This window comes from Microtus oregoni, unplaced genomic scaffold (assembly GCF_018167655.1).
Source record: "Microtus oregoni isolate MIOR12 unplaced genomic scaffold, Mior012 000007F_ref0000211, whole genome shotgun sequence".
Lineage (NCBI taxonomy): Eukaryota > Metazoa > Chordata > Mammalia > Rodentia > Cricetidae > Microtus > Microtus oregoni.
In genome coordinates this window covers 42,662,355-42,682,806 of record NW_024543066.1, presented here as the reverse complement: position 1 = coordinate 42,682,806, position 20,452 = coordinate 42,662,355, and the positions used below count along the sequence as shown (strand labels likewise).

The 20,452-nt window shown below is 49.1% G+C and overlaps 1 protein-coding gene across 1 annotated transcript; it reads right to left on the bottom strand.

Moving 5' to 3' along the window:
- Positions 1-119: 119 nt before the first annotated feature.
- On the bottom strand, positions 120-16,605 carry Mrps18a (mitochondrial ribosomal protein S18A). Its single transcript, XM_041655912.1, has 6 exons — positions 16,453-16,605; positions 9,943-9,974; positions 6,578-6,685; positions 3,415-3,538; positions 3,185-3,254; positions 120-517 (listed from the first exon to the last, which is right to left on the bottom strand). The coding sequence occupies exons 1-6, from the start codon at positions 16,562-16,564 to the stop codon at positions 373-375; spliced, it is 591 nt and encodes a 196-aa protein (XP_041511846.1). The 5' UTR covers positions 16,565-16,605; the 3' UTR covers positions 120-372.
- Between the last annotated feature and the right edge of the window lie 3,847 nt (positions 16,606-20,452).

The window sequence follows — 20,452 nt, the reverse complement described above, 5'->3', positions numbered from 1 at the left end:
GGATGGGCACCTGTGTGTGCACATGGACCCACTCCATTGGCAGACAGGGCCATCCAGAGACGAGCAGCTTCGCATTCTGAAGTGTGCCCCACACTTCTAAGCAGTGACCACACTGGGAAGCCGAGAGCCTGCTTTATTACCTTTCTTTGTGTAAGGCTCCTGCCCTTGCACAGACCTCAGCCCGAGCTAGTCAGAAGACCACAGGCCAGTTCCTGCCTGCCCCGGCTCCCAACACCATGGCTGGGCAGATCCGAGGAACAGAAGTTAGTTCTGAAGTTCCCATGCTGTGTGTGGAGGGCAGTGGTTCTGGTGGGAGGGGCAAGTGCATCATCTGGAAGGTTCTGGTCAAGATATTCAGCAGCGCGGCTCCCATTAATGCATCAGCTTCAAAGGCCTTCTGGAGTAGCAGACATTGTCCTTCAGGAGTGGTGACCCCACAGCCATCCCCACCTTATCCCAACGGTGGCCTTTTTTATAGATGGGCTTGACAGAGCTGGGAGCCCAGCGAGTCAGGTAGCTGTGGAGGGAACACAAGAAGGTTGGCATGCTGGGACAGAAGAGTAGGGCACTAAACCCCGGGACTGGGCTGTAGTAACTGCGCCATCTTTCACCAGTTTTCCCTTCTCAAAGGGCAAAGGATTTTTCCTGGGAGAAACTGCTGTTTTATAAATGAACGGGCTCTTGCTGTTTCAAGTGTGTGGTTAGAGTCAGTCAGGGTCAGGAGCCCAGGCCCAGCTCCCTTCATCTTTCTAAGCTGCCAGTGTCATCTACTGAGGGAGAAGGCCAAGGAAGAGGCTGCTTGGACAACAGCTCTCTGGCCCGACACAGGGAAGGATAAAGGCAGAAGAACCCTGCCACTCTTCCCCAGTTGGCTGCTCTAGATGCCCTAGCCTCCAGGGAACTCCTCGGGGTACCACACTGGTGCAGGACTCCACCCGTCATCCAGTCTGACGAGAAGCAAGGGATGAACATAGAGGGTGCAATCCCAGCCCAGAGGGTTCCTGTAAGTGGGAGAGGCAGGGAAAGATGGCGGCCACCCATGGTCCTCTGGCCTCCTTTGGGGATAGCCTGGGCCCAGACTGTTCCTGGAAAAGTGGCTCACAGCACCAAGATTGGGGTTTACTCTGTTCATATGAAACCTGGCTCCTGACCAGAAAGATCCATCCTTTATCCTTAAAGTTCAGCCACAAAGGCCAGGGGTCCTCCTGTGTTCTATGTGAGGTTGAAGCTTGCCCTGGCCTCCTCCAGAGACCGTCAAGTAAAAACTTAATTTAAAAACTAGTATTCCTGGCAGAAATTAAATTTATTTTTTTGGCTGAAATCTTTGGCTGAAAGAAGGACTGCTGACTCATGCATGCCTTTCCGCTGTGTTCCTCTGAACCCTGGTCTTCAGCTGATGGCCTATGGAGGACCGGGAGGTCCATCCTGGACCCGGTGTGAGCTGGCCTCAGAAGGTAGGAAGACAAGGCCTTCCCCAGTTGGCTGGGGTGTGCTGCCTGCACAGGGGCTGCTCTCTCTCATCAGTGGTTCTAGAACGGCAGGTCGGACTAGCATGGGCTCCCTCACCACCAGCTGGCCTTTGTCCCAGGAGGGAGAGGTAAGGATGGGGGTCTGACAGTGGCCCCTGAAAAAGGGTGTTCAGCAGGACTCCAGAAGACCCCAGCTGACCAGACTCTCCTGATGCCTGTTCCACATGGGGCAGCCAGCTGATGGGTAGGCTAGGTGGCATTCAGTCAGCCCTCTGTGAACACCTCAGCTCTTTCCAAATCACTCCCTTTACATCTCTTCTGAGCAAGGAGGGCTGGCCTGGACCCTGGTGCACAGGAGAGCAGGAACGGGAAGACCATCCCCTCTGCTGGAGAAGGTACTGCTGCACCAGGGTGCTGAGGACATGGAGGAGTGAGCGGGCCTAGGCCCTTGAGTACAGACTAGGGACCTTTGGGTGCAATCACAGCATCCCTTGTACAGGGATCAGTGCCTCCTGAGCCAGGACTTCCCCTCCCCCAGGATGGCCTTTTGCAACTCAAGAGCCCCCACACATCATCAATCCCGTGTCACACTAAAGGACACCGGATGTAAGGGAGGGAGCCTGGCCTAGCTTCAAAGGCCCGAGGGCAGGATGGATTGTGTCCTCAGGCTTGCTGCTGTCTCTTAAAAGCCAGGGTGGGGGTGGGCTCAACCCCTGAGCGGACCAGAGCACGCCCTGCTCCTTGGGGCTCCTGGCAAGGAGCCCAGCTCTGCAGGATCTAGGACTGGGGAGGCAAGGCACAAGGAAGCAAGCTTAAATTACCCCACCTCACATCCTCCACCTAGCAACCTGGCTCCCCGCATCCACCTGGGATGGTAGGGATCTCTGTAAAGATCTGTGGGGGCTTCGGAGTCTCCTTCTGCCTCAGTCACCCTGCAGAGCATCTGCGTTCTCACGATCAGCAGAGGCAGCTTGACACACTAGAGGAGGGAAAGGCCACTGGGGGCATAAGAACTGCGAAATCAATTCTACAGACCCAGCTCTCCTCTCAACAAGGGGATATTATAGACTAAATTGCCTGTCAGGCTGACATCAGGAGAGGGGATCCTACAACAGGATAGCTGTCTGAATGTTAGCTGAGAATCTGCTCTCACTCCAGAGGGGCTTGCCTACCCTGCTGCTGTAGGAGGGCCGACTTCATCTCTTCCCCTTAAGACCTCAGAACAGCTCAAGATGCCAAGGAAGTTGTGTAGGCTGTTAGTTTTAGGGAGCATGGGTGACTGAACCTATATGCAGGCTTCCTTGGTGCAATGCCGTGTACAGTGGCCCTATCCCAGACAGTCCTCCATGGCCAAGGCCTTGCTCTGCCCTGTAATGACCCTAGTGTTGGAGAGAGTTGGGATACTGAAATTTGTAGTAATGGTCTGACATCCCGATAGCAATGCAGTGATGTCATCAACGGGATTAACATATTCTACTGCCCAACCAGCAGCCTCCTTGTCCGTGTCAAGGCCAAGACCCTCTAGGACAGAAAAGAGAGAGTGGGCCAGAGGGAGGTGGTAGCCAGCATACAGTACGGTGGTGGGGAAGATGTGGGTGTGTACTCGGGCTGGCTGGGAATGGAGCAGACAGCCAAGGAACACTTTGGTTCTCCTGGGCTGCTGTGAGAGCCATGAGTCCAGAGTGCTTAGGTCGACTGTGCTCATGTTTTCTTACCGGTTGAGCTTGGGTTTATTCTTGGATAAGGACCCTTCTGGAAGCCGTGGCCTGTGATCTGGTAAGAGACCTGAGGAGAAGAACACACAAAGGGTCAGCCTCCACAGTTCTGAAGGGCCGGGGTGCAGACCATGGGAGTGGGGAGCAGGGTCACAGCACCAATGTTCTGCTCATCACCCCTCTTCCAGCTGCGACAGTCCCCACCACCCCTTAGTCCTGGGTACTCTGACCTGCTCGGTGAGCCATCTTTACACACTCCTCGATCTTCCGGTGTTCTTCCAGGCACAAGCCTGTGACACTCCGGGGCAGCATGCCTCCGTGTGGCCGGATGAACTGACTGAGCAGCAGCACATCCTAGTGAAAACCAAAAATTGGAATGGGGGTCAGCTGGGTTTAACCAGGACTATTGGCTCTGCAGGGGTCCCAGCACCTCCTCCAAATCTTCTGACATAGGTGAGACTAGAAATGCTCTAGTGAGCACCTGCCACCAGGTTTTCTCGGTAGTAAAATGTCTGGTAGTCTGTCAGGGAGTTGTGGTGCTTAGGAGGCAGACAGGCAGATCTCTGAGTTAGAGTGAGTTCTAGGACAGCCAGGGTTACACAGAGAAATCCTGTCTCAAAACAAATGAACTCCCAAATAAATAAATGAAGTGTCCAGTGGTCATTTCTGACTGCTGGGATGGACCACGGAAAGCATTTCTGTGAGAGGCACTGCTGTTCCACCTCAGCTGCACAATCTCGATGCCCAGGTGACGCGCACACAGCCAGCTGCCCTGTCTGCTGCGCATGCTCAGGTGCTAGCTAGGAGGCACCAGCTGAGAGGAAGGGAAACGGGCTGTGACGGTCAGTCCAGATTTCCTAAGTCCAGATGGGAACGAGTCCTTGGACCTAACAAGCTGTGTGGGACTGAGTCTAGCAAAAGGGACAAACTGGGGCTGGAGAGATGGCTCAGTGGTTAAGAGGACTGGCTGCTCATCCGGAGGTCCTGAGTTCAATTCCCAGCAACCATATGGTGGTTCACAACCATCTGTAATGAGAACTGGGATCTGGTGCCCTCACCTGGCCTGTAGTCATACATGCAGGCAGAACACTGTATACATAATAAATAAATCTTAAAAAAAAAGAAGACGAACTGGTAAAAAAACCCTCTTCCACCTTAAATGGCTCAAAGGGTTAAATAACACTTTTCCCTACCAGGGCCCAATGCCAGCCTTTGTCCGTTTACTAAACTGTTGCCTTGGTTGCCTTGCTGTATGACTGCAAATTTGTTTTAATCACTGGACAGCTCCTGGGGACCTAGGATCCACACTCTCAGCCCAGCCCTCTGCAGAAGCCACTGGAATGGACTTGGACTAACCCACAGCTAACATGCTGGCTTGCATCCTCAGCACCCTTCACTGCAGCCGCCATGCCAGCTGACAGCAGTACACAGCTTGGACCAACAGTACTCCAAGTGCAAAGGGGAAAAAGAAAAAACTTTAGCCTTTACCTTGGAGAAGATTAGATTTTTTCTCCTGGAAAAACAGTCAAATCCATTTCCTAGAAATGGCCAGTAGTGGCTGCCTGAGTAGCTGGGCAGGTGTGGGGTTCGCCTTCTTACTGTAGTTGGGATTACGAGCATACCTGTATATTCACTGACATCCACGAGACAAGGAGCTTAGAACAGCCTTCTGCTGTACTCTGGGCGCTTATTTTCAGAGGACCCAGAGCGGGGTGAGAGCCCTGCCCCTACACCCGGGGGTGGAGTGAAGCCAAGGTTCCTAGTACAGGAGATTAGTTGGGTCACTCTGTTCAGAGCTTCCTGCACTTATCACCTGAGCAGGATTTCTGGCCTTAGCCGTCCTGTGCCTCAGAGGGGAACTGAGACAACACACAGGTCAAACTGGCCCAGAGCCTGAATTACCTGAACCCCGAGTAGAGTGCTCATGTCACAGAGAACCCTGAAGAACAAGTGTGGGCATCCAGGACTGGGTCCCGTCTTCTCTGCAAGGTAGTAGTTAGCACAGCATGGGCTCTGCCTGGCTTCCTGGATTTGGATCCCAGCTCTGATACTTAGTGTGGGAGGATTGTGGCAAGTTTATTAACTTTCCTCAATGCAAAGCAAGGATGAAGCCCCCACTTCATGGGGTTAATTAACAATCTAAGAGCCGGTAAGATGGCTCAGACAGTAAAGGTACTTGCTATGCCTGGCTATCTGAGATTAATCCCCAGGATCCTCATTCAGGAAGAAGAAAACTGACCTCTATGCATATGTTGTGGCATCTGTTCCTTTACAAAGACACAAATTCCTCCAAAAACAGACTTAGGTGATGCCGGGCAGTGGTGACACACACCTTTAATCCCAGCAGAGGCAGGAGGATCTCTGAGTTTAAGACCAGCCTGGTCTATAGAGTGAGTTCCAGGATAGCCAGGGCTGCAAAGAAAACCCTGTCTTGAAAAACAAAACACAACAACAACAAGAAAAACCTAAGTGAGTCAAATAAAGCCCGTGACTGCTCAGGACACGGTTCACTGGAGCAGGCCCTCCACTCGTGCTGCCTGCTGCTGGGTATGCTCATGATCGTTTCCTGTCCCAGAAGCAGCTGCTCTGGAAAAGGGACAGCAGTTGGATGGTCTGGAGCTGTACTTTGGAGACTAAAATGTGTCTTCAGATCAAACTGTGAATCATCTTGTTACCTAAGGGGAAAGGAGAGCCAAATCTACCCCTGTGAGAACTACTCCTGCCCTTCTGAACCAGGCCATGAAATCAGTTAGTGGCTTCCAGCTCCACAGCCTGTGAGAACTTGAAAAATGCCCAAGCTGAGCAGGTCTGTTTGAGGCTGAGTTATAGAAGCAATGATTTACCTTTAAAAAAAAAAATGTATGTGTGTAAGTGGTTTGCCTGCATGCATATATGCGCACTGCATGTTTACTCGGTATCCTTGGGGGACACGAGGGAACTGGATACTCTGGAACTGGTTGAGCTGCCCCTTGGGTGCTAGGAGCTGAACTAAGGTCTGTTGCAAGAGCAGCAAGTGCTCTTAACTGCTGAACTGTCTCTCCAGCCCCATACCTTTTGTTTCTTTAAATTTTTATTTTTTGAGATTATTTTATGCATATAGGTATTTTGGCTGCATGTATGTATGCATACCATGTGCATGCAGTGCCTGTGGAGGCCGGAAGAGGGTGCTGGCTCCTCTGGAACTTGATAAGTACTGCTTTCACCCAACACGTGGGTGCTGGGAGCTGAACCCGTCCTCTAGAAAAGCAGACAGTGCTCGTAACCAAAGCCCCTTTAGTCTACCACAGTCAGCGTCGACAGCCACTGCACAAAGCTCCGTTGTCCTTGGTGGCCACGGGAAGTGCAGCTGTCCCAACATGAGGTGCGCACACAGGGTGAGGCCTCCACACTCACCTCATAGTTATACTTGTGCTTCAGGTTCCAGCGGCAGATGGGGCACTGGCCTGAGGGGTTAGGGGGATTTGGAGTTGCCTTGGGAGTTTCTGTGATTCGGCCTTCAATCTAAGAAAGAGAGAAAAAAAGCCAGTGAGAGCCTGGGCCAGGCACGCAGGTCTTTCTTTACCTTTGCACACACTCTGCATGAACACCAGCCAAAGCTTACTTCTGGGGGTCTCATGGCAGCAACGAACAGGTCTGCTTGCATGGTGGAGATTGTCTGTAGCTGCTATATGCTGGGCCTTGGACACAGGGATGCGGTTTGGCGGTCAGACAAGTGATGCATACCTGTAATCCCAGCAGTGGGTGGCAGAGGCAAGAAAACTAGAAGTTCAAGGCTAGCCTGGGCTACACAGTATTAAGTTCCAAGCCAGCAGGGGTTATATGGTTAAGACTCTTGCCTCAAAAACCAGACACATGGCAATGATGACATCAGACAGACATACACACTGGGAGCGAGAGCAGTGGTTCTCAACCTTCCTAACACTGAGAACCTTTAATACAGTGACCCCCAACCATAAAATTATGTTCAGTTTCTTCATAACTAATTTTGCTACTGTTATGAACTGCAATGTAAATATCTGCATTTTCCCATGGCCTTTGGGGGGGGGGTATGGCCCAGTTTGGGAACTGCTGAACTAGAGGGAAGGGTTTGTCGTATCAACTGAATGCCATCTTTCCTCCCTCAACAAACCACAATAAAATACCTGAGCCCTAGGCTTCCTCCCTCTAAATGGGAGCTGGAGAGAGGGCTCAGCAGTTAAGAGGACTTGCTGCTCCTGCAGGGTACTGGGCTTCAGTCTTCCAGCACTCCAGTTCTAGGGGAACCTGTGCCCTCCCCTGGCCTCCAAGATCCCTGCATGCACATGTACACACACAACTAGACATATAACAAAGCTCCAAATGGCATAAAGATGCACTAGCCAAGGAAAGCTTGTACCCACTCTACGTTATCTGCGGAGAGCACTATTTCCAGCTATGTTCCAGGAACAAAGCCGTATCTATGCTAGCAGTTTCCAACAAGAGGTGGTGTTTCCCCATCAGGCCACGACTGGGGACATTTCTGATTGGACAGCTGGGGGAAGGGGTATGATAGGTATCTAGCAAGGATGCACAGGGGAGCCCTCACATCAAAGAATGCCAGCCAGTGCCGCAGCTGAGAAACTGAGAATAGCCAGACAAGTGGGTGTCTGTGTGCACTGCTCCTCTCTCCCTCTGCAAACAGAAAGCATGGGCAGAGGAACACAATATACGCCCTCCTCTAAAACAAACCAGGGTCCCACTAGGTAGACTCAGCTGGCTTGGATCCTGTTATAGAGACCAGGCTGGCCTCACATTTGCAGTGAACCTCTTGCCTTTGCTTTCCGAGTTCAGGGAATATGGCTCTCTTTAGCTCCAATTGCAGGGGAGCTTAGCAGGCCTCATTGAGGCCGAGCCTAAGCGCATGGCTAGGCTCGGTAGCCCTGTCCCCTGGAGAAAGGCAAGAAGTTTTGTTCAGTTATACCGGGCACCACTATCTACCCCACCCCACTTCTACCATGGCAACCCCAAACATGACAGAGAGAAGCTGTGGGCCAGGGAAAATCTGTAGGTGCATGGGAGGCCTCCAGGGCCCCAGGAGAGCACCAACATTTATCGGCTCACTGCTGTTCGGCTGGTTCTGCACTAAGAGTGGCTCACACGTCAGCTCCTCTAACTCCCACAACTCAGTGCGGCAGGCGGCAGAACACACACTCACGGTCAGTCAAAGTCGCAGTGTCTCTCCATGCTCCCTCTACAAACAGCAGATCCATGCAGGCCTCACATAAAAAATTTAAAAGGTAAGATGTGGCCAGCACCATGAGCTGGGACGCAAGCCTTCAATTCTGAATGTCTAACACATTAGCTCCTCTTAGAGATACTGTCATTGATGGTGACCTAGCTGGTTCTAAAGTCTGAAGACGGCAGATGACAGACAGCCAGGCATGGTCTGCCATAGTCTTCACGGGAAATGGAAACAGCAATCAGAAGAATAGCAAGCATTCTGATGGGCTAGAACAAAGGCTGGGCCCAGGACAACAGCTGCATTAGTAGGAGATGCAGTGGCAGGGGACGCTCTTAGCACTGAGCACTCTGTACTCAGAAAAGCAGATGTCAGGTCAGGCTGGGTGGGGTGGCGCATACCTTTAATCCCAGCACTCAGGAGACAGAGGCAGGCGGATCTCTGTGAGTCTGAAGTCAGCCTGGTCTACAAAGTGAGCTTCAGGACAGTCAGGGCTACATACAGACCCTGTCTCAAAAAACAAAACCCAAAAAGTTCGATGGCACCCTTTTCTTCAGCATGGAGTCTGTAGGGTGAATGCGTTCTGTCCTTTGAGAGCCCAGGCTTGCCCTGCACTCGCTGTGTAACTGAGGATGGCCTTTAGCTCCTGATCTTCATGTACTGGGATCACAGGTATGCACCATCATGCCCAGACTGTTTTAGGTTTTAATCAGAAAATTGGAGAGATGCCCAAAGGGGAGTTCCCTAAAAAGTTAAGAGTCAGGTGGAGGCTAACCAGTGGAAAGGACAGTGGGAGAAGAATGAGTGGATTTCTCCTGGGGATAAGACTGTCTTGGGGAGGCCTATACTTGGCTGACTGCCAGAGAGGTTAAGCCCCTGGTTGACATGGAAGTTCCTGAGCCTTCTGGGAGCTCTGCAAGGTGGCTGAGAATTTTTTGGAGGCATAGAAGCCCATGTGAAAACAAGGTTGTCTTTTAAGGATTATAGGATAATCTAGGCCCCATGACTGACTCCCCAAGGGAGGAGAGATGGGCCCAGCAAGGGAAAGTGGAGCATGGGTGAAAGAACCGTTTCAGTTTCCTTACCAAGAGACAAGTCAGGGTGCCTACTAGTGAGGTTAGGCCCTAGGGACTGTCACCTCCTAACGTCTCAATTACGGGTACACTTTCTAGACAGAAAGCAAGGATCAGAAGTCCAGACCCTGGCTCTGGGCCAACTAACTCTGGTTCTGTAGGCCTGCAATGCTGCCTTAGTTTCCCCTTTGGGAAACTAATTTATCACCTGCCAGAAAACTTATTAGCAAAGTCCTTTGAGACTTTGTCATACAAAAGGTCACTTTAATCAAGTAACAGATACCTCAGTACAGGCACAATGACTGTTCTTGATTAACCACACTACGGCACACAGCCCAAAAAATAGTAGACTTCAGGATTTATGGTCTCAGAGGGAACAGATCCTGGAGCCAGGAGTCCAGATTGGGCCTCTTTCCCTCCCTCAGAGGAGCAGCCAGGCGGCTCCGAGCGTTAAGGAGGTCGTGAGTGGCCAACGCGGCGATACTTACTACAGTCGTCTTCCCTTCTTGGATCTCCACCACTACAGAGATAAAGGGGAAAAATTAGGTCAGCCATTTAATAAGGAACAGGGAGTTTCAAATAACAGCTCAAATGCTACACAGGCAGAGGAGAGGAGTCTTCAGTCTGCACTCTCCCACGGTCCCTGCCTGGGACAAAAAGTGGGCAAGGTTCACCCCCAAGTGCCAAGGCTCTATGCCCTTGAGGCTGGCTGTAGGCAAGCCTGGGATGCTCAGGCTACAGCATCTCTATGGAATTAAGGGTTTCCATATTAGTTTTTGCCTTTTGAAGCAGAGATTCATCTTGATTATGTCTAGAAGAATTGGCAAACTCAACAGCTGTGGCAGGAAAATTGTTATACGTTTGAGGACAGCCTGGGCTACAAAGTAAGATTCTTACACATGTCCCTTTACAGACTGGCTTTGAAGGGTTTGCAATCTACAACACAGCTCTGTCTGTGCTCCAGTGGTAGCTTTTCAAGGAGACAAAGCCAATCCCAAAATGTATCCTGAGAATCCTGTCAAGACTGCATGAAACTGGCTGTGAGGGAAATATTCTCTGCTCCATCCTTCTTCATCTCTCCCTGAAGGGTTATGCTCTGTTATCATCCCAGAAAAAGGAATGGAAGAGGGAACAATCAGGAGCCTCAAGACAGTAGGGTCAGCAGGGCTTAGGGAAAACTGTTCCACACTGAGGGCCATCCAGGGCCTATCGATGCCTGAGGTGGGCAGGGGAGAAGTGGAGGCAAGACCATCGGCTGCACACATTACCATTCACCTAACTAGGATACTGAATGAAGCTGCCAGCTCACACACAGCAACTGTTCCTGGAGCATCTCCCATGTTCTTGGCTTGTTTAGAGAGAGAGAGCCACAGCTGCTAGCAAGGAACTGGTACACAGCAAATGCTCAATAAACGCTAGTTTTTAACAAGTGAAATAATTGCCAATGTCTCCTTCCAACCGTTAACTGCTACAATAGGGAGCTCAAGCCCACACAATCCGCAAACCGTCTCTCCAGATACTAAGACCCTATTTAAACAGTAGTTTGGCTACCACAGTTTAGTTTTACTTAGCTCTGGCTAACACAGGAAATAATATAAATTAGAAAAGTGCCTAAGGTCCTTGACTTTGAGAATTAAGTGGGAGCTCAAGATCTCTCCCTAGGAAAAATATCCACCTGAGAACACACAATTGGCCATGGGCTGCAGGAGGCTGTGGGGTATGTGTTACAGACCTGGCTATTCCTCAGAGGTGGAAGGGAGTATATTTCTCTTTCTTCTTTTTACCTACCATATTTTCTAAAGTATTATGCAAAAACATAATATAAACAACAAAGAGAGAGGACCTAGGGAAAAAGGCACCACTAACCCAGCCAGAGCCCGTGTCAGCATCTGTGGCCACTGAGCTCTGGGACCGACACCTAATTAGACACAGGCTGCCTAGAATGATTCCTCATTTGTTTTCTGGGCAAACCATTCATAAAGAATCATTACTCCAAAACAACCAATCGGAGAGCCCTCCATGTCCAACTCCAGACACACACAAGTGAAACAATGACCAGAAAAACCCAGAGGCTTTCTTCAGAGAACACTCTAGCCACTAATCAGAACAAACTCGGCTCCTGTGTAAAAGAAACTGCGTCACCTCACACACGGTTCTACTTGTCCAGAACGGAGCCTAGCCCATGAACGGGATGTGGTGAGACCCAACCTGGTTGTCAGCCTAGAAGGCAGCACAGCTGCAGAGGGAAGGTCACCACCATGTCCACTGCAGAATGGCCCACACAGGAGGACCAGGGAAAGCAGGGGGCATATCTCCAGTCCAGCCACCCTTGAAACTGTGCTACTACGCCAAAAAAATTGGGGGAGGGAAAGAGGGTAACTAAATGGGAGCAACACCAGGTAGGGGGGTAAATTTCTGAGAAGTCTCAGGAAACAAAAGCAGGGACACATGCTCAACCATGGAGGCAGCACCAGGACAATGGCCTGAAACACAAAGAGCATAAACATGTGGTTTCCTTCTTGGTCCAGGCTCTTGGGCCCTACCCATGAGGTAAACAAGTCTAACAAAACACACATCACTCTCGGCAAAGACCCAAAGCCTGAAGTCATCCCACTGGCCCCTGGAAAAGAGATCAAAGCCCATGGCAAGCTCCACTGTTCACGAGCTCTCCCACAGCAACCTCGAGCCAGCCAGTGTCTTTCTAGAAGCCAGTGGGTAAAACAATAGGAGATACTTATCTAAGAGAGACGAACTGTCAAACCAAAGGAATGACCCAAGGAACTCACAGGAGGCGTAGATTGATCAGGGTGGTGAGAGAGTGCAGGGGAAGGCGGCTGACTGGGGCCTGGAGAGGCCCCCTTCAGCAGATTTTAAGCTTCTGCAAAGAGGAGATAGGAATCAAAAATAGTATTGATTTTCAGTGTACATAGAAAAACATGGCAAAACCAAACAAAACCAGAGATCCAGTTGTCCCTGGCCTCCTCTCCATTTAAGAGAAGTGGTGGTGGGCAAGAGAAGCTGGACTAAGGTTTAGAGACCAAAAGAAAACTTAACTAGGAAAAAAAAATGCAACCACTCCTGCATCCTGAGCTAGGCCAGCATGAAGTAGGCCACCACACATGACGTTGTTTTCTGAGGAGAACGAAGGCTGCCGCCTCTCAAGCGAGGCAGCACGTGCACCAAGAATCAGGAAGGGGGTGGCAGCCAGGCTCTACCTCCTGGGCAGAGGAACAGCAGAAGAGTAAGGCACAGTCTTTGCCCTGGAGGAGGAAGTAGAGCAAGGATGGGAACGTCACCGTAATAAAGCCCATGTCTCATAAAGAGGTCCTCCGAGTACTTTAGTAAATACTCCTAGGATGGAGTCCAAGATGACCGGGTTATAACAGCCTGGAGCAAGCAGTGATGTGGTGAGACTGCAATGGCCGCAGAAGCCCTTGATGGACACATAAACACAGGCAGACACAGTTACCCTGGTGCATAAAGGCTCGGCTGTTTAGTAGAGGAAGAGGGAGGGAGATGAATGATGGAGGAGGAGGGGCACCGCAGCAGTGCCTGGTCCGAGAAGCCAAGGCCTCCAGGATCTGTGGAAACTGAGCTCTAGGCAGCATATGTGGGAGGGCTGGAAGGTAGCCCCCTGTCTCAGCAGTCACAATGAGGGCCTGTGCTTCAGGGCGCTGCCTGTTTCTCAAGTGCCATCTCCTTCAGTTCACCTTGCATCGCTCAGTTTATGGGTCTCTGGTTGCCTCCCTGGTTCCTGTCCTGGAATTCCTGATGAAATGTCCCTCTTGCCCTGGGCTTCAGTCTCACTGCTGCCTAGGACTTTCCCCATTGGCAAGGCGCTGAAACCGTAAACCCCACTTGTTCCCTCCTCTCCAAGCTCCTTGCTGTGGGATTACTCAGCATATCAGATGGCCCTTCTTAGCTGGCTGAAGTGGCCTTTCAGCGTTTCAGTATGTTCTATGCTGTAAGGTCATAGCTGGTAACTCGCTGCTCACGGTTTCTTGTCATGCTGTCATTTCCTTCACAAGGTGTTAAGGCAGGACGCTTTTAACACGATCCTTGCTAAATCTGACATTGTCATTGATGAATTCATTAGACATTCTTTGGCAAGTCAACTGGCAAGAGACTTTCATGAAAGGAGGAAAAAAAAAAGAGGACCTGCCGAGGAGCACCAGGGCTGTGTGTCACGGGAGAGGGGAGAGTGCTGCCCCTGCTTTCAACCCTGCTGCTTAGAGCTGAAGTTAGGTAAGCTACGGAATCTTTAGAACTGGATCCCCCATTCATCAAAGTAAAGACCGCTAACATCTACTTTTAAGGAAGACTGAGTAGATGTTTTAAGGAACACCTAGTATACGTCTGGAAGAAGGCACTTAGCAAACCATAGTTTCCTCATTTGTCCCCTTAAGTTATGCTTTTTGCTTTTTTTATAACCCACTCTCTCTCACTTTGGGCTTGTATGTACCTGCCAACCACACACACCACACACCACACACACACACACACCCTCAGAGGCAGGGCTTTACTAAGTAGTTCTAGCTGTCCTGGAACTTTATAAGTAGACCAGACTGACCTTAGAATTCACAGAGACCCACCTGCCTCTGCCTGTTTTCTAAACGCCAGGATTAAAGGTGTATATCTTGGCCCTCGTGCCAAACATCAGACCAGGCTATCTCAGCAACAGTACTGCTGACATTTTGGGCCAGTTGGTTCTCTGTTGTCGAGTTGACATGTTGTGCTGTAAGACATTTAAGGGTATCCCTACCCACTCACCAGATGCTGGAATTACCAGCTGTGACAACCAAAAAGGTTTCTAGACATTGCCAGAAATGTCTGGACACTGGGGGTGGGAGAAAGGGAGTGGATGATCACCACTGACTGAGGAACAATGCATTAGACTGAAAACTCATAGCAATGACACCACTAATCAGTCCTCACGAAGGTTCTTTTCTTCTCGAGTCCAAGCCTCATGAATTCTTGCTTAAGTTACATAGTTTATCTTTGAAAAGTAAGATGATTGAATATTTTCAGAGAATCAGCTTGTCTGTCACAACTTTAAATTTTACATGCACATATTTGAGTGACAAGTATACTAGCTAGTTCAATGATAGTCAGCAGTATATGGCTTACCAAAGGGAAGAATGGTGGATGATTCAAAAGGAAATAAAACATGACAGGGCTTTCACGTAAAAGCACATCAATTCACCTTAACATTCAGCCTCGAGACCAGGCTGTCTACACAGTGGCTCACAGACAGAAGAGTTACCAACCAAGCATTTGTAGCGACGACTCCAAACACTGATTATATAGTTCACCATTCCACAAACTCTCCAGTTAAAAAAATTTCTTGCTGGATGTGATAGTACATGACAGTGATACCAGCACTTGGGAGGCAGAGGCAGGCAGACTGCCAGATGCTGGAGGCCAGCTTGGTCTACCTAGAAAGTTAAAGCCACCCAATGCAAAACTGTCTGAAACAACAAGTTTCTTATGTGAAATCGCAAATACTCTAGTTTTAAATCAACTAATCATACAAGAAACTACATATCATAGAAACTACGAATCATACAAGAAACCCTCTTTATTTCTTCTCTATCTTTTCAAAGATAAAACTACATAACTAGTAAAAAAAAAACCCAAAATACAAAAAAAAGCAACACAGTAAAGAACTAGTCAAAGCAGCGGATGGTGGCACACACCTCTAAACCACACACAAGAAAGAGCCAGAGGTGGGTGGATCTCCATGAGTTTAAGGGCAGCCTGGTCTACATAACGAGTTCCAGGTCAGCCAAAGCAATATAGTGAGACTCTGTTTCAAAAATAAAAATAATTTTCTTTTGTTTGTTTCTTGGTTGAGAAAGGACTTTTCGGTGTGTAGCCCTGGCTGCCCTGGAACTCAGAGATCCTCCTGCCTCTGTCTCCCAAGAACTGGGATTAAAGACGTGCGCCACTAGGCCCTTATCTGCCACTCTTAATAAAATTACTGTTGGAAACGAAAGAGACCTCCTCTAAGTTATGCCACATGACTGGGAGGCTGAGGCCTCTTCTTTACTCAGTGGCTCTTTTTTTCCAATTGGCTCCTTCTCCACTCTGACAGATATTCACTGGTTGGCCAACACTGCGCTAGAATTTTAAAAACAAGCCCCTTGTCCATCATTTCTTTTAGCTCAACACTAATCCATTCCTGCTTCCCACAGAACAACAAAAGAAGACTATCCCTAAAGACCTTTTCACTCCGCCAGATTCCAGCCCTTCAGGAGCCTGTTGAGGGAGCATCCTCTTTATGAAAACTTCCAACTGCCTTTGCTATTTCCAGCAACAGAATCTTCCTGGGCTCTTTCATGCAAACGGATGACTCTCATTACGGAGGACGTAGACATATCTCATCAGAACCCAGGCTTCACAGAAAGGCTGTGCTTTCTTCTCCTTTCACAGCCTGACTCACAGCACTGGGACTTCAGTACCCTTTCAGCCGATGAAAAAGTAACTCGGGTTACTTTTCTGGGTTTAATATTAATGAAATGCAGAACTAAAATTTAGCACTTGCTTTTGTCGTAGTTGTTCAATAGTCTTTGCACCTTGGCTGCCATCTCTCAAGATTAGTAGCCTAGACAAAAACAGCCACCACCTAATATCATTTTCGGAGGGGAAATTGAAAAGGGAGGCTTTGGGGATACGGTTTAAGGAGAGGGAGATTTGGAAATTATGAGAGAATTAGCAGTCGGCCCTTTATAGCTTTTCTGAACTCTCAGACAATCTTGTCTTTGATCTCTAAATCTTTGAGATCTAAATCTCTCAGTCCTCATTTACTCCCGGAAGGCACTAAAACCGGGAGGTGAAGCAACAGCTCCAGGGTCTGGAAGAGCTTTTAAGCGTCCTGTGGAGCCCAGCACCCCCGAGGTTTGAGAGCCGTGCAGAGAGGGGGTGCCACGCCGGGGTTGACACAAGTCTGTTATGTGGCTGTTCTCAAGTTCTAGAAGTCGCTGGGTCCTGAGACTCACCTTCTCTCAACCTGCGAGCTGGAAGCCACAGCCAGCCGGTCGTAGCGGGGCCTCCTAGGAACCCGTGGAGCTGCCTTCCGCACCCGGATACCAGAGCCCTGAGGGCCGCCATCTTGGAAACACGCCTGACCTCGCGTGCACTTCCGCTTCCGGGGCGGGGAGTACGCGGCCGCCGAGCGACGAGCGGGTTTCTTGTGGTTTCTGCCGTGGTTTCTGTTTCTATCCCCTATCGGGATTTGGTAAGGAGACGCACGCGGCTTTGTGCGGAGCAAATCTTCCGGCTGCTGTATGCCAGAACCTAGTCTTCAAAGCTGCCTGTTAGTCTCCCGTAGTAAATTACACATCACACCAATTCTTTAGGGTTTTTTTTTTCCATCCTGCTTGTGGATTTTAAGCTTTTGTGAGGGACAGAATGAAATGGTAATGAACTCTGGCTCTGGGAGCAACAGACCTGGAACAAAATTGACCACCTTCCCTCCCATCTGCCAATCTTTGTTGCTTATATACATCTCCTGTCCAGCACTTGGCGCCACCTATCCTCTGCCTATTCTTTGGCTACCTGGTAAATGCTTTGTTAGAGTTTACTTCAAACTTCATTCGCCATGCTGGTTCTCTGCAACATCTGTTTTAGGGTTCCACACAGTTGCAGTCTCCCCACAGGATTGTAATTTAAGTCATAAACATTGTTGCCAGGCGTGATGACACATGCCTTTAATCCCAGTACTAGGGAGGCTGAGGTAGGTGGATCTCTGTGAGTTCGAGGCCAACCTGGTCTACATAGTGGATTCCAGGACAGAATTACACGGTGAGACCCTGTCTTGAAACAAAACAAAACAAAAAGACAGAAACATTGCAATTGTAATTTTTGTTGCCTCTCAAGCCTACATCTTCTAGCACAGTGCTTGGTGTCGAATAACAAGTAATAATGGTTCAATGTATACTTGTCAGTGGATAAGTAGAATCTTTTTATAAAATAGCTTTTTGCAAAGATTATATGAAATAAATCATTCATGCTCAATGAATATAAAGTACTTAATAGGACAACTAGGGAGATGGATGTTTTCACAAGCTTGGCATATTTGCTTTATCAAAAAAGTTAAAATGGGCTGGAGAGATGGCTCAGAGGTTAAGAGCACAGACTGCTCTTCTGGGGTCCTGAGTTCAATTCCCAGCAACTACATGATGGCTCACACTCATTTATAATAAAATCTGGTGCCCAGAACACTGTATACATAATAAATAAATCTTTAAAAAAAAAGTTAAAATACCAAAAAAATAAAATTGTCTGATTTTCCCACTTTCAGATTTTCAGGATGTTTCCCCTGAGCTACCTAAGAAAGGAAAATTATTGACCCCTCAAGTCTTCCTTTTGATGGTAAGGTTCCTCCCCTCAACTCTTTATCCAATGTAAGCCTCAAAGGGGTGAGGGTGTTGCTAGTTATCTTATTCTGGTACTCTGGTGAGAGAAACTAGGTCTACTGAAAGACACAGTAAGTTCTCTGATGATAGGGAGAGAAAGGGCCTGTTGTTTAGTTGCTACTGGCATCCTGCTGGGCTAGGTGGAGACAACCAAAGCTGCAAGAGGAGCTTTGGAGCATCACTGTTAGGAGTATTTCTTAGATGAGCCTCTCAGCCAACACAAATAATTCCAATCAGACCAAATTAGACTGAATAAAAGTTGCCCATGTTTAATGCATCGCTCCCGGGAGGTTCTGGGAAAGCATGGCAAGGGGGAGAGAGAGAAGGGGAGACCACACGAAACCCAGAGACTATGTGTTCATTCTCTGGGAGGGCAGTTTAAGTAGCCTGTGGGAGTCAGCTTGACCTTTTCTGGGGAGGGATTACCATTTGGTGGGCCTTCTTGATCCTTCCTGGGGAGGGGTCACTGCTTGGCAGGCTTTCTCAGAGATGGAGTTTGGACTAAGGCAACTCCCAGGGGAGGGGGCTTGAAATGGAACTTTCCGCCCAACATTCCAAAATGGGTGTCAGGGGCTAGGGTGAGACCCCTGACTATCATATTCCAGACTCTTGTATAAAGGGGTGTTAGGGAGCTGGGGTGATGCTTTCGACCAAACAATCATTATAGATAGGAAGAACAGGAGAAATATTACATTGAGCAAAGGCAGATGCAGGGAAGCAATCTGAAAGGTCAGTTAAGGTGGAATTGATTGACACATGGATTAGAAGCGGGTTTCTGTGGGTGCACTTCTAGGTGTTCCAGTCAAGCAAGATCAGGATAGCCTTGATTCACTCTAGCTTCCGACTTTCTCCTGCGTAAATGAGCCACATCTGTTTCTAGCCACATTTCTTGTTTTCTTATTCATGTCCAACTTTTTGGTGCTGAGCAGAGACCAGGGCAGTAGCAGAGCCCCATCTGACACCTGTGGACATAGTGAACTAAAGCATTTGGGTGCCAGTCCTTTCCACGTTACGTTTTCTAACTTACTGTAATCAGCATATTTTGGGGTGCTGGACAGATGGACCAGTGGTTAAGATTCCTGGCTTCTCCTTTAGAGGATCAGGGTTTGGGTCTCAGCACCCATTATGGCAGCTCCCACCCTTTTGTGACTCTAGTCCCAGGGGAGCTGATGACTTCTTGTCATAAGTGTAGTGCACATTCTTACGTGCAAGCAGTCATACTCATAAAGTAAAAACAATCCCTTTCTGTTCTACCCAGGGAGGGGACCCTGTGTGTCATTCTTAATTCCTGTTGTAACTTAAAGGGAAACTTCTCCCAGTATCTGGAGCCCTCGATACCCTGCACGTGGAAGAGGATACAGCAGGAACTGGTTTAGCACCAAGTTTGACTTTGGATAGAACAGCACACCCACGAAAGGAGCAATGATGGATCTGTATCCTAAGCCTGAGCAGGACCTGGGAAACGCTGCTGCTGGCCGCTCAGCATTGTTGTTTATGTCAGCATCATCTCCTCCAGGAACACTGGCCAGCAAGCTGTGCTGCTGTTTGCTGCCGCCACTGGAGCCCCTCCAGCTGCTGGCCGCTTCACTCCTGGGATCTTTACTAATTAGATTCAAGCAGCCTTCAGGGAGGTGACGAATCCAAGGCTGACCACCAGGCTCTGGCAGAGGTGTCTTATGTCAGCCTGTTTACTATTGCTCTGTCTATACAGATTCTCCTCTATCTTATGGGGGTGTTGTCATTGTTAGATTATTAAAAGGCAGCTGGAGAGAGACAGAATGTAGAAAGGAAGGAAGGCTTGCTCTGATCATAGGTGAACCATGTTTATTCCTGGCGAGGGAGCACTTTTTTTTTTTTTAAGATTTATTTATTAAGCATACAATGTACTGCGGGCAAGGAAGGCACCAGGTCTCATTATGGATGGCTGTGAGCCACCATGTGGTTGCTGGGAATTGAACTCAGTACCTCTGGAAGAGCAGCTAGTGCTCTTACCCTCTGAGCTATCTCTCCAGCCCGAGGGAGCACTTTGTTATCCACATGTGTGGATGGGCAGAAGGCCTACAGAGGAAGCTGGGATGCAGCCCGTTATAGGAATGGAAATGACTTCCACAGTACAAAAGGGAAGCTGGGAAGTGCAGTCTTTCAGCAGAAAGCTATCACTACTAACTCTGAGAGGCTATAAAAAACACAGGGCAGGGACATTATAGCTGTTTCTGCTGATGAGGGTCTTTGTTAGAGGGTGTAGTCCTGGGTCCATTGAAGGGGGGGGGTCTTCTGGTCATGTGGCAGGGGAGAGGCTTAACTTGATGGGCTTTGATGGATGGTGATTGCCATCTTATATTCCTGGGATATCTGGAAAATAGTTATTAGAGGGCTGTAAGCAGCTGGTTTGGTTACAGAGCAAAACCAAGAGATTTCCCGGGCAGGTTGAGGGATGGGAGGAACAGAGGTGAGAGGATATTGACACAGAGTTGATTCAGGGTGACAGTGACTAGTCCCATTCATTACCTGGACTGTTGGACCAAAACGAGCTAGCAGAAATAGCAGGGAGCTACAGAGCATGAAAGGAAGGAGACAGGAG